The sequence below is a fragment of the Merops nubicus genome, unplaced genomic scaffold (genome assembly GCF_000691845.1).
Source record: "Merops nubicus isolate BGI_N331 unplaced genomic scaffold, ASM69184v1 Scaffold10645, whole genome shotgun sequence".
Lineage (NCBI taxonomy): Eukaryota > Metazoa > Chordata > Aves > Coraciiformes > Meropidae > Merops > Merops nubicus.
Window position 1 is genome coordinate 1 of NW_008608957.1, and position 16,440 is coordinate 16,440.

At 41.4% G+C, this 16,440-nt stretch overlaps 2 protein-coding genes across 2 annotated transcripts; one reads left to right on the top strand and one right to left on the bottom strand.

The window, feature by feature from the left end:
* Window positions 1-4,241: 4,241 nt before the first annotated feature.
* On the top strand, window positions 4,242-10,841 carry TVP23A (trans-golgi network vesicle protein 23 homolog A (S. cerevisiae); the record flags this gene model as incomplete). The annotated part of the gene is made up of 5 exons (XM_008940437.1): window positions 4,242-4,386; window positions 5,816-5,905; window positions 8,473-8,598; window positions 10,233-10,406; window positions 10,776-10,841. Coding segments are annotated over 5 exons (601 nt in total), but the record flags the coding sequence as incomplete, so codon positions are not given.
* Window positions 10,842-11,803: 962 nt separating this feature from the next.
* Window positions 11,804-16,327, bottom strand: NUBP1 (nucleotide binding protein 1; the record flags this gene model as incomplete). Its single annotated transcript, XM_008940438.1, has 8 exons — window positions 11,804-11,972; window positions 12,545-12,628; window positions 13,357-13,459; window positions 13,569-13,679; window positions 14,529-14,683; window positions 15,016-15,106; window positions 15,677-15,709; window positions 16,259-16,327. Coding segments are annotated over 8 exons (699 nt in total), but the record flags the coding sequence as incomplete, so codon positions are not given.
* Between the last annotated feature and the right edge of the window lie 113 nt (window positions 16,328-16,440).

A 16,440-nucleotide genomic window follows, 5' to 3' on the forward strand; every position in this document is an offset into this window, starting at 1 on the left:
CGGTGCCCGGCAGCCCGCGGGCCCCCAGCCCCAGCGCTGCCGCCAGCCCGCCGCTGGAGACGGAAAATGCACATACCCACAGCCAGCATATCAAAAAAACCCCAAAACCCACAAGCCAACCAACCCAACCCAGCCGTACTTGTGTTGGTGCTGGGGACGTGCTCACCTGTTGTGCAGTTGTGCAGCAGAGCGCTCTGGCGCTGCGTGGCACACCCCGCTGGAAACAAACAGCAAGTTATTCGCAATAAAAATGTTATGTTTTCCTGCCACAGGACGTGCTGTTATGTGGAATGTAGTATGTCTTGTCCTGGCTGTTACCTAAGAAACCCCAACCCATCGATCCATCTCATGTCAGGTCAAGCAGCCAGGCGTTAGGTTACTAGAGGTGTCACTGCAGCTCTGTCCACACCCTGGTCCCAAGCGGCACGGCTGTTGTTCCATCAAAGGCTTTTGAACAATTTCCCGTCAAAGGCTGTCAAGGGAAAAAGGTTTTATGTCAAAAGGAATTAAACATATGTGTGCAGTTATGTGTACAATCAGCTTTGATTTATATAAATGCTTTCTTCCCTTCCACCTTGCCCAAGTTTACTCTGGTCCAGTACAATGCTAGTATTTCTTGTAGGCAAAACCAAAGGAAAATAAGAGCTGTTAAGCCTAACATGAATGTTATCTGATTTGTGCAAACAAGCAATCATGTAGCTTTATAATACAATTGCTCAATTGTTTTACTAGTGTCTGGGGAAGCATTTTTGCCCTTCCTGTGTATTGAACTTTGCAAATGCATGATAAGCCAGCCACGAGAAGGTTAACATTCCCAGAGTCCCTTTGTTTCTGGGCTTTAGCAGCAGCACACCTTTTAAATGGAGGTTTATACGTTGGTGCAGTCTTGGAGAACATCGCCTAAAGGATTAAACTCAACTCAGAAATACAGCTTAGGTGTGTGTCTTGAGCACACGAGCCACAGATTTGGCCTGTGGGTCCCAACTAGAGAAAACCATCCTGAAATGTTTGTAGAAGGCCCATAGCGCCAGTTACTTTACTCTAGAGATCTGTTCCTGCTGGTTCACATGACGCAATAACACAGACAAAGCATCAGTAAAAGTAAACCATACTGTTAATTGACCCACTTTGTGTGGCTACCTACTCATCAGAGACTGCTTTTCCTTCTTGCCCTCGCTGTGCAAACAGTAAAGGACAATCTCATACTGAAAACTCTTCTGCTATAGAATACAGAAATGAAACCCAGTACATTGTTCACACAGAAGTTTGTTTTTATATTTCTGAAGAATCTTGTGCAAGCAAGCCTGGGACACACCCATGTGCTACAAAGTTTTCTTGTCTTATTAGAGGATGTAACAACACATTCAAATAATTTGTCTGTAACTTTATCCCAATTTTATACATCTTGCATTTGGTTACGATTTGCATAAGCTATGATAAGTTGTGCTTTCCTAATTATTCAAGGAATGTGCAAGTGCTTCTTAAAAACAAAAGATACGTGGATAGTGATTTAGTTAATGTCTGCTTTCATTTAAAAAGGTCAGGGAAAAGATAACTGACACCATCTTTGCAATTCATTGTGGTGCCACAACTTTTGGTCTGTAACAGTTAGGAGCAGATGATAGCTTCTTTTTCAGATCAGCCAGCTAACACAAGATGATCAAGCCCAAGAGACTGTCCAAAATTTGCCTAGGTATATTTGAAGTACCAGAGAGAGGTATACAAAGCAGTATGTAGAACGCTGCCGTGGCACTTCTGAACCACAAGAGAATTATTCCCCCCACCTGCTCAGTGGTATTCTTTAGGGCTGACCCAGTTTGGTTCCTTAATGTGGGATGCAACTAAATTCCTAACAGCTCATTCCAATGCTGATTGGCATCACCCTTGCAAACTGAACTGTTACTGCAGTGAGACAAATGGTAATCATCTAGCCTCAAGTACACTGTATGGATGTTTAGATGCAACAGGATAGCTTGAAGTCCACGTGAGCGGGTTTCTGCATGCCAGGCAGAGGCAGTGCAGGGTTTTAGTTACCCTTATCCTTCATTGGATTTGAATGCCAACAAAAAAAAAAAAAAAAAAAAAGAAAAAAAAAAAAAAAAAGAAAAGTTACCATGTTTTAAAGCCTACACTGTCTTCCATTAGTATATATAAAAAAATGCTATTTTTTACAATGATTTCTTAATGCCATGTTTCTGGAAATTATTTTTTAAAAAAAATTATAAAGTGCAACTGAATTAAATATAAATGCATTCAGTTAGGAAAAGCTGTAAGGTTTTCTTTTTCAAAAGGGATGCAGATGGTTTAGCTTCACATTTTAAAAGGCAATTTTGTCTATTCTGGGATTTTCTCCTTACTAAACATTCTGTTTGTATATGGTAGGATCTGTAAGTTTCATCTGATGGCTGTGAATTAAGAGAACACCTTTGTTCTGTTATGAGAAGAAGCGAACAGTTTATTTACTGCATTCCATTAGTTTCAGGATTAGATTTTTTAAAAAGCATAAATAGGTGGACACTTTCTGAGACCAAGGTGTCCAAAGAAGGATGTGCAAGTTTTGATCTATCTGCATTTTCCTTCCCTAGGACAAGAAGCTGCAAGTCCCTTGGCTAGCCATGTCCTTGTGAGAGGACTGATGCTCCGTTGTCTCTATGGAGTGTTTAGTGCTGTAATAAATGTGAGCCTCTTGCTCATGCACTGGTTTTTGACTAAACACCCTTCAAAGTTCGATACTGGAACAGATCCAGCATCCAAACAGTAACTTGTCATCTGACTTCCAAAATGAAACACTACTTCTGCAAAGTTACTTGCATATCTGAAGCACTGATAGAAAAGCTCAGTCCACCCTGATGTGCTGTAGGGTTGTGGTCTATGAACAGCTTGTGTAGACACAAGATACCCCTTACATAACAAACTCTTGGATCTTTCTGAATGAGACCAAGACTTGAACTAGCAAGACACTACCTGCTATTGACAGTTCACAATACTCCTACCCACCAACCCCCTCGTCTGCGTACAGCAGGAAAAGTTCCTTTCGCTTGAAATGTCACGTTCAGTTTTAAGTCAGAAGTAGCTTTTGGAAAGTTTGAGGTTAGCATGGGCATGATCAGGAGTAAACAGAAGCTACAGCTGCACAGCATTCTTGCTTCTCTAGTCATGTGTGTCTCGTACTACAAACAATATTGCCATTATAGAATGGCTAATTACTAGAACAGTTAAAGAGCTCTATGGAATAATAATATTCAAGTTATAAGTATTATAATTAGATTTCAATTACAATAGTTCAGGTTTATTAGAGACAGTTATAATTCCGTATTTTATTATACACAATAATAGAATAACAATTTTAATACTCGAGTAGTTAGGCAATGTTATGGTTAATTGTTTACAGAGGTAGAAAAGCTCGACTTAGATCTTATTCAGAAAACAAATTTCAATCACTCAGCCTCAAGAGATGTTACTTAAATGCAAGAGTCTCTAGTTAATGGTCGCTTTAAATAAAACAAACCGTACAGAATAAGTTTTTGTACTTGGTATAGCCCACTGAAAATCGCACTGTGCTCATTATAGCATTCCCCAAACCTCCTGTCTGGCTGCACAGGCCACTGCTCCGTGCCACGTATTTACTTCTGCCACTGAAGTTCCCCTTTATTGTGATAAGGGCAAAATTTTGTATCATGAGCAAAGCACTAATATCAAGTCAAGGCAATGAACATTCATTCATAAGAACTGTTAAATTCCCAAATCACACTCTCTGTAAAAGGAAGTGTTTAGTTTTAGACGTTACTTATGAAGGCTCATTTTGCCTTATACCCAACAGCTATTTTTTTTAAAATGGTCTTTTTTAGTTTCAGAGTTCCTGTTCTTGTTTTCAAAACAGTTCTGAAAGGCATAAGATCTGTCTCAATCCTTTTGTGCCTCGCTATGCTGATTTATTTCGTGAAACGACGAGTACTTTGTTGAACACAACCACTGAATTTCTTCATGCAGTACCAGAGACTGGGGGAAGACTCTAGGTTTTGTCCTCTTTGACAGAATTTTGACATGAACAACATGTTCCATCTTTTGGCTTTAGAGGAAAGGTTAGCTGTTGGAAATGCTGTTGCTTTGATACAAAGGTATACATCCACGTGTGAAATAACAGCAGCTACAAAGAAACTGTTGTGTAATACCACATTGTTAGCAAATACTGTAACAGTCTTCATCCCATAACTTCCTAAGTGCTCTTTTTTCCCCTCCAGGCACCCACTGGCCACCTTTTTCCACCTGTTTTTCCGAGTGAGTGCTATTATTACCTACTTGTTCTGTGACTGGTTCAGCAACAGCTTTGTTGCCTGTTTTGTCACTATTCTCCTCCTTCTATCCTTTGACTTTTGGTCAGTTAAGGTAAGATGATCCTGAATAGTAATTACTTTTGAAAGTATTTTGTGTGCTATTAAATAAAACAAGAAAGGAAGTGTATATATTGACAAAAGTGACAGACGTGATCTGCACCCGGGTCACAACAACTTCATGCAGCCCCTGGGGAAGAGCAGCTGGAAAAGTTGCTTGACAGCACTGAATATGTGTGAAGGCTGAATATGTGTGGAAGCAGTGTGGCCGAGAAGGCCACCAGCATCCTGGCTTGTGTCAGCACTAGTGTGGCCAGCAGCACTAGCACTAGATCATTGCCCTGTACTGGGCACTACCGAGCCCACACCTTGAATCCTGGGTTTAGTTTTGGGCCCCTCACTCCCAGAAGGACATCGAGGGGCTGGAGTGGGTCCAGAGAAGGGCAATGAAACTGGTAAAGGGTGTACAGCACAAGTCTTGTGAGGAGCAGTTGAGGGAACTGGGGTTGTTTAGCCTGGAAATAGGAGGCTCAGGGGAGAGCATCTGGCTCTCTACAACTCCCTGGCAGGTGGGAGCCCGGTGCTGGGTTAATGGTTGGACTCGATGATCTAAAAGGTCTCTTCCAACCAAAATGACTCTATGATCTGTTGATTTATTAAATGTCTAGCCCATTTTAATTAATAGTTACAAATGTTTTAGTCACTCTTTACCACAATGTTCTTTAAGGCTGATGGGAGTTACTGATATGGTGAGAAAATTGCCTCGCCATAGGTAGATTTGTTTGTATGCTTTCCCCCTTAAAAAAAAAGAAATAAAGTAGTAGTGGCTTTCAGTAGTGCATGCTGCAGGACGTCCTAAGCTGCAATACTGTGCCCAGACCCAGCCTGCAGAGGCTGCAGAAGGCTCCTGGGAGACTCAGCTACAGCACCAGTGCCCTGATCACTTCCAGGCAGGTGGGTCAGGCCAGCCCAGAATGCCAGGGGCTCCACATGTGGAACAAGGCTTGTGTCTTGTGGAAGTGAGGCACTGATGGATCTCCAGTATACTGAAACCTTCTAGTATTCATCCAGGTGCAGAAATATTTTCTGAATTTGTTTGTTTGGTTCCATTCCTTGCAGCTTACTTGCTTATAATTAGTCTTCCATTTTTTTTCAGGGTGTTTGCAGTTCTCCTCTCTTACAGAAGCAATTTGTTTACTGGGGGCTTCTCCAGCTAACTGACTTAGAAAAGATAAATCCTATCATTTTTACCTAAATAAATGTTGTTGTGCTAATTATCATATTAGAAGAGGAGAACAGGCCTCTAAATTTGTGGTTACTCATCCATCTTTAATGACCACTGTGCTCAGGCTGGCACAGCTTTTAAAACTAATTTTAGTATTTGATAAAAGAACATGATTTTCAGACATGCTTGTCTTTTTTAATATTAGTCTGACAAGTGAATCATGCAACTGATTAATGCAAATAATTGTTCCTGTCACTAGAATGTGACAGGAAGACTCTTGGTTGGTTTGCGTTGGTGGAACCAGATTGATGAAGATGGAAAAAGCCACTGGGTGTTTGAAGCAAAAAAGGTAAGCTTGCTCATAAAGGTACAAACACAATCCATAGGAACACTTGTAGAGCTGATAGCAAGTCAAATAAAGTAACAAATGAAACACCTTTGTAACAGTTACTGTTTATCCTGCTTCTAATTGCAAGTATTCAGAGGCAAACACACTGGACGCTCACATCCTGGAAACCTTCAGAACAAAGCTGGTCTTGCAGCTTTGTCATCCTACACGTCATCAGGGTAAATATTCATAGTGAGGTACTATCCTTATGAAATGTTTCTAGTAGTTCTATTTCATTTTTCTAGTGAGAACACCCTGTAAAACACATCTTCCCATAGTTAATCCTAACACAGAATCCAGGCTGGGCTGGGCACCCCCAACAGGGGAGCGTGCTGCCTGGAGGCCAAGGGAAACCCCCAGAGGGCACAGAGGCATGAGAGCATTTCAAACCTTCAGAGCTTCTTAGCTCTCTCAGGACAGTAAGCTGTCTTAGCACCTAAAAGCAATGGTGTCCACAAAATCGCCTCCTGACCTCAAAATGACTGCAAGATGAGCAAGCCTACTTCAAGTACAAAGCTGACTCATCAGTGCAACACAGGCCTTCCAAAAAATCTGCCAAATGGTAGCTTGATTAATGCAAAAATTATAGTAGCACAAGAAGGAACGTATAATCAGAGTGGATTGTATCTTTGTCATAGCTTATCCAAAGAAGTACTTTGCTATGGCAAGGACCTGTAATACATGGATGCAGTTCTCCTACTTTCCAGAGTCAGGCATTCCCCATTTCCTTTGCCAGTCCTCTAGCAGCTTTTTAGGGTAAACTTGCTTAGAAATACTCCAAGTCACTCACCAACAATAAACGGCAAACTCCTGGCATAACAGAGGTTCTTCCTTGAGCTCCTGTCTTCTGCTGAGCTTTGCTGGGAGAAAAGTAATGCTTATGCTTCCACTCCAAAGCTCACAACCCCCATCTGGGAGGGCTGCAGCCCGTTGTCATCTCGCTGATCAAGATAACTGGGTCTTTCAGGTGCAGAGTTCTCAGCTGTGTTGACTTTCTTCTTTCTCCTAAATAGTACTAATGCCATGTCACTGCTGGATAATTTGTCAGTAACTTGGGACACAGGTGATTAAAGCCTCTTGTTGGCTCAGGGCATCTGTCTTTTTCTGTGACCCTGAAGGCCTAGAACGTTATTCTCTGGACCTCTGCAACATCACTGGCTTAGAGGGTACATGAAAAAATTAAAGATACCTTGTAATTAGTGCATCATTCAGGGTTTTCTGAGGCAAACTAGAGAAACTTAACTGTATTTACAAGTTGGATGCCATTGTCTGCCTCATAATGAATGAATGGTTGGATGAGTTATTTTTACATGGAAGATTCAAATTACTGAAACTGAGCTAAAGGGCTTTTCACTTTGCAGAGTGTAAGAGTTTTCTGCCTTTGAAGCTTGTATTTCAGAAGCCAGCACTAGTGGTCATTGAGTGGTCTGAGGTTTGGAGTGAGATTTTGAATTCTGGTCTTCTGGGGAAGACCAAAACCTTCTGAACAATTCTCTTTGTTTTAAGTGTTAGGAGTTAACAGTGAACATTGCAGATAGGGACACATGAGTTGTGCTGACCTGAAGAAATCTGCAACCAGGGCCTTTTGCAGCCTGCTTTGTTTTTTATTTTTCTCTCCCTGAAGAACACAAACAGAGCATGAATAACCACGACTCTTTCCAAAGAGAGGGGCCAGCAGTCACTGTGGTGGCCAACACTAGTATTACAGAAGAGGCATTTTCAAAGCCACAGTTTTTCATTTATGGTATATCAGTGGACTTCATTAGCAAAATGCAAGTATTAGTTTACATAATAGAAAACTAAGCTCCACACAAGATTTAAACTAAGCTAAGATACTGCATGTTTTTAGGAAAATAGATGGAACTGGCCACTGTTACTAGAATACCTTTGTCTGAACTGGAACCAACTGATGAATCCTATAGGGGATCTTTAAAGTTTGTTTGTTTGTTTGTTTGCTTTCACTTAGAACAATTCATTGCAATTTCCACATTAGATACTCCAGCTTTCCCAGTAATGGACTGATTTCCTCCCCCATACTTTTGATTTGTGAACAGGGCACATGCCATGACTCTACACTGTATACAGACTGTGAACTACTCACACTACAGTGCTGCTTGAAATGCTGTTTCCTGTTCCACACTCCTAGTGTGAAAGTTTGAATCTAATGTCCAAATTAACTTAGCATTTCTGAAGTTTAAAAGCAATTGTCAGTGTAACAGAACTTTGACTCTAAAATACTAATGGGTAGCATTAGTGAGAGCTATCCTTGACAAAAGGAATAATGATCTCATTAAAATATGAACAAATGCCAGAACATTTTGAAAGGAAAATGCTGTCATATACAGTAGGGTAGCAGGCAGAAAAATTGGTCTTAGGTATTTCTCTTCTTATTCAGTCTTCCTTCTATTCATATAATAAGTGAAATTTAGGTAGAAAAGTAATTTTGTCCATTCTTTCTGCTCTGCTGATTTGTTATTTACTGTGGCTTTTGTCTTTGGGACTAGCAGTTTCAACAATTTTCCTTCTAGGTGCCTACAATATCTGCCTCAACTGAAGCTGAAGCTCGAATCTTTTGGCTTGGCCTCATTATCTGTCCAGTTATTTGGACAGTGTTTCTCTTCAGCACCTTGTTCTCCTTGAAGCTGAAATGGCTGGTAAGTCTGGGGTCCTGAAAGACCTATGGCCAACAGACAAAGCTGGCAGAGGGAAAACCCAGATCTGTTCTTTTTGCAAGTCTTTGAAGTAAATCTTCCAACAGAACAAACACTCCACTGACAGCTTTGAGAAATCATGAGGCGTTTTCTGCAGTCGAGCCCTGCACTCTGAAACACATTAGTAATTTTTAGCCCTACTTCTGTTAAGATATTGGATGTCAGCTCCTTCATCTCACTTGAGAACCTTAAGTGGCTGGCAACATTATGGACTTCTTTTTAACTGCAGCAACTTATTTTCCCCCAATTTATTTCAGTCAAAGGAAACTTTATAGGAGAGTACAAGAAATGAACCAGTGATGCTGGTTTTCAGATTTTCACATCTCCTTGGGACTTGGAACGTCACTTGCTCTTAAAAGTGAGGATTTTAGATCTTTGGTATAATTCCCTTTTTTGAAAGAACCACTATCCTAGTGCTTAAAACCCTTATAAATTGAGCTATGAGTATATATTTTATAATTACTTTATTTATAAGCCATCTGAACTACAAAAAAGAAAAAATCATTACACATTTTTCTAAACAGAAGAGGAAATTTACCCCATATATTGTATTATGTGAAGATATTTTTGTCTAGGAAATCTTCATGTTTTCCCTGTAAACGTTAAATGCCATAGAATGAATTTTGTCAGGCTCCTCGCCACACTGAGTACAACTTCTTCATTCAGTTTGAAAAGATAAAAAGTGTCGTGGGCTTGTGCAGCTACATAACCAGTAACAGCCAAGATTAGATTTTATTATTCAATGAAACAGGAAATTCAGCTATGGGTAGGTATCAATTGCAAATCATTAACTGCTTTTGAGTGCCCTGAAAAGCACCGTGGAACAAGCAATTGCTCAGATTAAACCAGCAGTTGGTTTTGAAAACCAGAGATTGTTTGCTAAACTAAGAGCTGGCTGGAGGAGCCCTCACTAGCACTGGGGGCAGGTTGCCCAGGTGCCTGTAAGAGGCACGACAGACAAATGAGAACACAGTGGTGTCCAGCAAACTCTTACTGAGGCTAAAAAAAAATGGTTTTGTAAGTCATTTCACTGGTCAGTCAGATGGGCTCTGCCTGCTAAGCCTGCAGTACCACAACAGGATCTAGTTTTTTTCACTGCCTGTTAGTGCTAGATACTCATACCTATTGGTGCTCCTTGAAGTCTGAGTTACAGGACCTTGCACTGAATAAGGCATTTGTCAGCAAAACAAGCCTGCAGGTTTGATATGCAGCTGGATGCAAAACTTTTAGATACAAACCAGGCTTAAAAAAATGGTTATGGAATCAGTTGAATAGGTTCTTTTTTGAATAAGTGCTTTTAGGAAAGTAATGAAGCCTTTCAAAATACAGAATAACAAAAAGTTTTCAGTGTTTTAATAATTTAGAGGCATTTGGTAGAAAGGAACTATTGTGTTTGACACGACTGGATCTCTTTGAAGGTCATTTATTACTGGCATATCCCCTCTTGTAGCATGTACGTGTGCCTAAGTAGTACATATAAAAATACACACGTGCGTTTGTGTGTACACACACACTCTACATGCCCAGTCTATATGTAGCAGTGTATTTGTCCCAGCTGAACTTTTACTTGTCCACAGGCTCTGGTGATAGCTGGGATCTCCCTTCAGACTGCTAATTTATATGGCTACATCCACTGCAAGTTAGGGGGACGAAAAAGCACCAGCAGAGTACCCTCCAGTTTTTTTGTCACGGCAGATGTTCCCAAGAGTAAGTACAGAATTGTCTGTCAGCTACAGCCCATGAGGTGTCAGGTACTGACCTGCCTCACACCGCTGCTGGTGGCTCTTCCCAGGTCTTAGTTCCTGGAATAACTCCTGGCAGGGCCACCTCGATTCTCTCGGCAGCCTCTCACAGAGCTCACTCAGGGGGGCTGCACCCCACATGACTTTGTTCTGTGTTCTGAGCCTGCTGTAGCTTCACAGCTGAGCTGCTTCCAAGCCCTGTGAAGAATGCCCTCTGTTAAATCCTCAGAGGAATGCCTCAGTGCCTCTGCTTAGGCCCAGCTGGGAGAGCCATCTTCAATCCTCCAGCTTTCACCAGGCTCTTCCCTGCTCTTTATAAGGTCTTCTAAAGCACCCTAGGTTATGCTAACACCCACACTTCCTGTGCTTGTTCTACAGGACAGGCAAGGAGCATTTCAGAAGACTGCATTGAAGAACATGGGAAGACAGGCACTAATCAGATAAGAAAGAACTGAAAGGATGAGCAGTAAAAGTGTTTATGGAAGTTGTTCTTCATATGAAGATACTTAAGTAAAGCTCTTCTAGAATTATTCCTGCATGAAATAAAGGTTTTATGTAATTTATGTTTTGAGTCTTTAGATTCTGAAAGTTCAGAGCCTTTGTTACTTTGAAAGCTCCATCAAAAAGCAGTTTGTACAGGCACGAAACCAGCACTCGGGGTTTATACAGAGCACATCGCTTCAAGGAACATCTGCCAACTAAAGCAAAACTGCTGGATTAACTTAGCCAGGAATTACAATGGAATCAAAAGATGATGCTCATTTGTTTAATTTCAGAACTACAAAAGCAAACCACTCTTCCTTCTGGTACACAGTACCGACTTCTCAAGGCTTTGATTCCTCAAAAGCAGAAATTAGAATCACAAAGGACCTCTAACTTATTACAGATGTTGAACCTCTATTTTTCAGTGTTTAGGCTTAAGGCCGAGGAAAAGAACAAACAAAAGCATCATGTTCACACAGTCCTTGTGTGAAGACACATTAATCTTATTCTGATACCTGTAATAAAATATTGTTCTTGTCCTATAATTATCTTGCCTAAACTCTGGTCATTTTTTTTTTCTTTTTAAATTATGTCAATTATAAAACAGGAGACAATACTACACTGAACTTTGCTTTAAATATAGATCTTTTCCACTGAAAGGAAAGATACTTAAGTGACATTTCTCAGTGAGAGAGAGAGAGTGCCCCAGCACCAGCAAAGCCTATTTTACATTCAGTTTTTGGAACAAAGTCTTGTAAACACTTGTCTTCAAACACCAACTTCATATTTGGGTTATTAGTGCCACGACACCGGATGCAGATTGTGCCTACCTGATGCAAAGACAGTTCTGGAGCCTCCTGGCAAGCTCTGAGACCACCTGTGAAGAATCTTGAACTACAGAAAAAAACCCTAAGGCAAGAACATTTATATTAAGAATTTATTGGCAACATACAAAAAGAATGCATTCCTTCTATTAAATCAAGGCATAAGTTACTTTTCTATAATAAAACATTAACTACATTTTTATTCTATTCTTCAATTAGATAATCTTTTCTTCTTGAAAATGGTGTTGATCACAGTATTCCTGAATTCCTGCAAAGAAAGGGGAAAAGTAACATCAACAGTTCTTCAGCTGCATGTTGGTCATTGCTGCATCACTGCCACCTTCTGGTCCAACTGTCACAAGCTGGGCCTCTCACTGTGAAAACGGCTTCAGGAATTTCCCAGCGGTTTCTATCTTTAACCTGCACGTGGCTGGCTCTTTAGGTAGTTTTTCTATGGTTTTTCTGTGCAATCACAATTAGAAGTGGAGGCTGTAATTAGCTGTACCACACCCGGGGTGGGGAGAGCACCCCTGAACACAGCCACTCGTACACCTCAGAACTTCCCTGTGAGAGCAAGCGCACACACGTCCTCTCTGAAAGTTAATGACTGAGGGCAAACACTGAAACCAGCTGTTGAACAGTTTTGTTAATGCTTTAAAAGCCTGTCACAACCGATGCCCAGAAATGAGCAGTGTTTGCATCTGCTACTTTCATGATTTCTGTGCACATCCACCCCTTTATCTTTGTGGCAGAGCAGGACGATTCCATTTAACACCTTTATACATCACAGATGTGCTCAGAACTGTGTGGATCCGTTTGCACAGTGACTTTCACACTTACTTTGAATGATACTCCTGTAAGATGATGTTGCTGGAGACTCAGGTGCTTCAGACAAGAAAGACTGGCCCTTGTCACAACTTTTTCCTTGAAGGATGAGGAAAAAGATGACAGGAAAGCAGTGGAAAAGATGAACTTTCCTTTATTTCCCCCTTTGTCCCACTACCAGTTATACCCTTCCAAAGAGCCACTGGCATCTATTCCTTCTAGGAAGTCCCTATGTCAGTAATAAATCTAACACTACAGCTCACAGTTTTACAAAGGAATACTATCAGTGGGGACCTTCCATCATGACGTTGGATGTACTGACCTGCTCCTCGATCCCGTTAAATCAAGTACTAACAGCTACCCACTAGTGGGCACGGAACCAAGCCTCCTCACCACCCACAAAGCAATCTGGGTGATGCCAGTAACAGTCAAGTTTCAGCACTAGTTTTAATGCTTAATGTCTACAAGATACTATTGCTAGTAGTGATTCTATTCAGTCTGCGTTTCCAGAGGACTACACCAAAGAGAACGATACCTCCCACTTCAAACAGGATTATACAGCTGAAGAGATGCATAATCCAATCTCCATCAAGATTAAGTTTCAGGCTAAGGAAATTACCCTGGCACTTTCCTCTTTTCACACTATGCTATGCTGCAGTTCCAGTAACTTTTGATTCAAAAATATGTTCTATCTGAAAATGGATATTTACCTGAGACAAAACAATTAACATTCTAATTTATCAGTGTCCAAGTTGGGGTTTTCCAGTAATAACATCAATACAGGAGGAAAAACTTGTTTTAAACATAGTGCAATACAGTGACTTTACCTATTTGAGGATCTAGAGGCACTTTTCCCAGGAGGGGAACATTTAAGTTCTGGCACATCTTCTCTGCACCTCCAGTAGTCGGGGGAAAGATCTGAGATTCATTCTGGGACAACAAAGAGTTAAAATATTGCAATCCTGAGAACAAGGCATTTTTGGAGCAAGATTTGTATATAAAAGTGTGTCAAGATAAAAAAAGCTGTAGGAGAGCTTACCTTGCACTTGGGACACACAAAGCCGCTCATGTTTTCCACAACACCTATGACTGGCAGTTTCACCTTCTGGCAGAAGTTGATCTCCTTCCGCACATCCTGAAGCGACACTTCCTACAAATATTAGGACACTGTTATTCTGACTGTCATGTTTTGATGCTGAAACCATTCAGTTATGTCCTTGGAGCTAAAAAGGTGCCCACATAGTGACTCTCACCCGATCAGCCCACGTTTGCAAAGGTCTGAACAGACTGGGGCCCAGCTCCAGGGAGAGTCAGGAGGTCTGCCCTGAACCAGGAAGCTCTGGGGAGTGCACTCCACAGACAGACACTCCTGACTCCCTGCAAGTGGTCCCAGCTTTTATCCCCAAGCAGACCCCTGACCTTTGTCAACTCAATGTGGGACCCCTGGGGCTCATTTCCCTTCTGGCTCTCCCTGCAGGGCCGGCCGCACCCTGGGGGGAAGCTCTAAGGCAAACTCACCCCCTCTGTATGAAGGGCTGTGGGAATCACCCATATGTCAACCTTAATTCGGGGGCTCAGGGTTCAGACCCCAGCATTTCATGAAGCTGCCTACTGGAGGCAACAGGCTGCTTCACGTGGTATAAAACAACACACAAAACCTAAACTTCTTACCAGCTTCTCAACATTAAGCCACTGGGAAGTTACACACTTGCAATGCTGTCAACTCTGATCCTGAAGAAGGAAGTGAGCTATGGCATTTCCCTCCACACAGACCACCACAGCCTTTGACTGAACTGCTCAGTGGTGTAGTGACCCACTCCAATCCCTACTCCAGAGACACCCACCTAGCTCATAAACCAGGCAGCTGGAGGCACAAACCAGCAAAGACAGCTCCCTTGGGTTCTGTACCATCGATTCTCCGAAGCTAAACAGACTCTAACCCAAGGACTGGCTTAGGCTGCCACAATGCTGCTGTCGTTGGAGATTCAAGTCCTCCTACCTGAGGGGTGGTGATGATAACAGCACCGTCCACGTGAGCGGCACTGAGATACTGCACGAGCGACAAGTGTTCGTCTGACGTGCCTGGGGGCGTGTCCACGATCAGGTAGTCCAGCTCACCCCAGTCCACGTCTCGAAGAAACTGTTTGATCAACCCTAGAAGAAAGGATAAGAATGTGGAAGAGAAAGAACACCTCCCTGTATTTTGGATTTTAGAGTCTACTGCAGCTTTTACAATCTAGGTGCGTAGATTCACCTGACCCACATCAACTTATGGGTGGAAACATTTATTTTGCCAAGGCTTTAGAAGTTAAAAAATACAGTATTTGACATGCTAACTTCATCCAATCAGTAAGTCCAGCTAAAGAAAATACATAACAACTCACTTATTTTTTTCCTACATATATACTATATTATGTTACTAATTAAGCCAATGATATGAAATCTTTCAAGTACATGAACGATTGTTGAAAACACTTGACATATACCATTTTTTTTTGGTCCTCTCCAGATGACAGCATCATCAGGACTACTAAGCAGGAACCCCACTGACATGACACCCAAGTTTTCTTCAACATACTAGAAAAGAAGAAAACTCAGTTGAGCATTCAGAACAGTAAAGAGCGAGCAGTGAAGTCAGCTCAAAACCCAGATCAGATAGAAAAAACAGTTGGGGAGAGCACAGAAGAGATTATGAAAATAAAGGCAAAGAACCTTACCTGTCTTTCTTATCAAAGGGCATTAAAAACTACAGGTTTTGTGCAACATTCACCAACTATATTCACAGACTGAGAAAAGATCCAAGCTGTCTTTTTAGCAGTGTACACGCTAAAGGTGATCTTTAGAAAACCAACAGAACTTTAAACAAAACCCTTCTGTGCATTTATCTAAATATTAATGAGGTTTTCCTCAGCTGTAAGATACTAGTTTAGAAACATAGTATTATCACAACTTAAAAAAGAAATTTAACACTGGTCTATATAACCTAAACTTATATATATTTCTATAGAATCTGGATATTTATATTACTAGAAAAAGAAAATAGAAGTACTCTCTGCTCCTCTCTCATTTGCTCTTCACCACAGAAGACAGTGTTAAATGCAAAGAATCCAAAACCACTTTCTGAAACACTTGCACCAACTTACTTACCACTGGAGACCACCCAGATCCACTCTGATGGACCTGAAAATGGAATTGATACATAAAGTTACATTACAAATAAATACAGATGTTACACAAAACACAAACATAAGTCACAAGTGGGTGAAGAGGTATCACACGTAAAGATACCATACTGCTTTACTAGAGCAGCTGAGTTAAAAACTGCAGAAGGGCCAGATCTCCATTAATAAATGAATAATACCTGTTATTTTTAACTCTTTTGCAAGAAATTTACCCATGACTTCATATGGTCCTGTAAAATATTTCAGGTTTGATAAAGAGCATGACATGAACATTATTTAAGTTTTAAGTAGTCATGAATATGTGGCCAATATACAGGAAATTTGGTTTGCTGAAGTGGTCATCCTGAAAGCAGATGACTCTTACAAAACAGATTTTGCTGAACTTCTCCATCTCGCCTCATCTCCCTCCCCACTGCCACACACACTTCCCAACAAAAAGTCCTTTCAGCTATTTACAGAAGTACTTGTAGAGACCTACAAAACCTTGAAATGATAATGCAAAACTGAGAAGCAAGCCTTTAAACAACACGTTTGAGCATTCGCTTACCTGTTCACCTTCTAGACCCATCATTTTAGGGATTGATGGCCCACAGATATCTATGTCCAACAGAGCGACCTGGAAAACACCCAACCAAACAGACCCGCCCACCCCACTGCAAACGAGTCCCCGGCGGACCGGCTCCGAGCTCTACGCGGCGCGGGGTAAACGCTCGGGCGGCACCGAAAGCG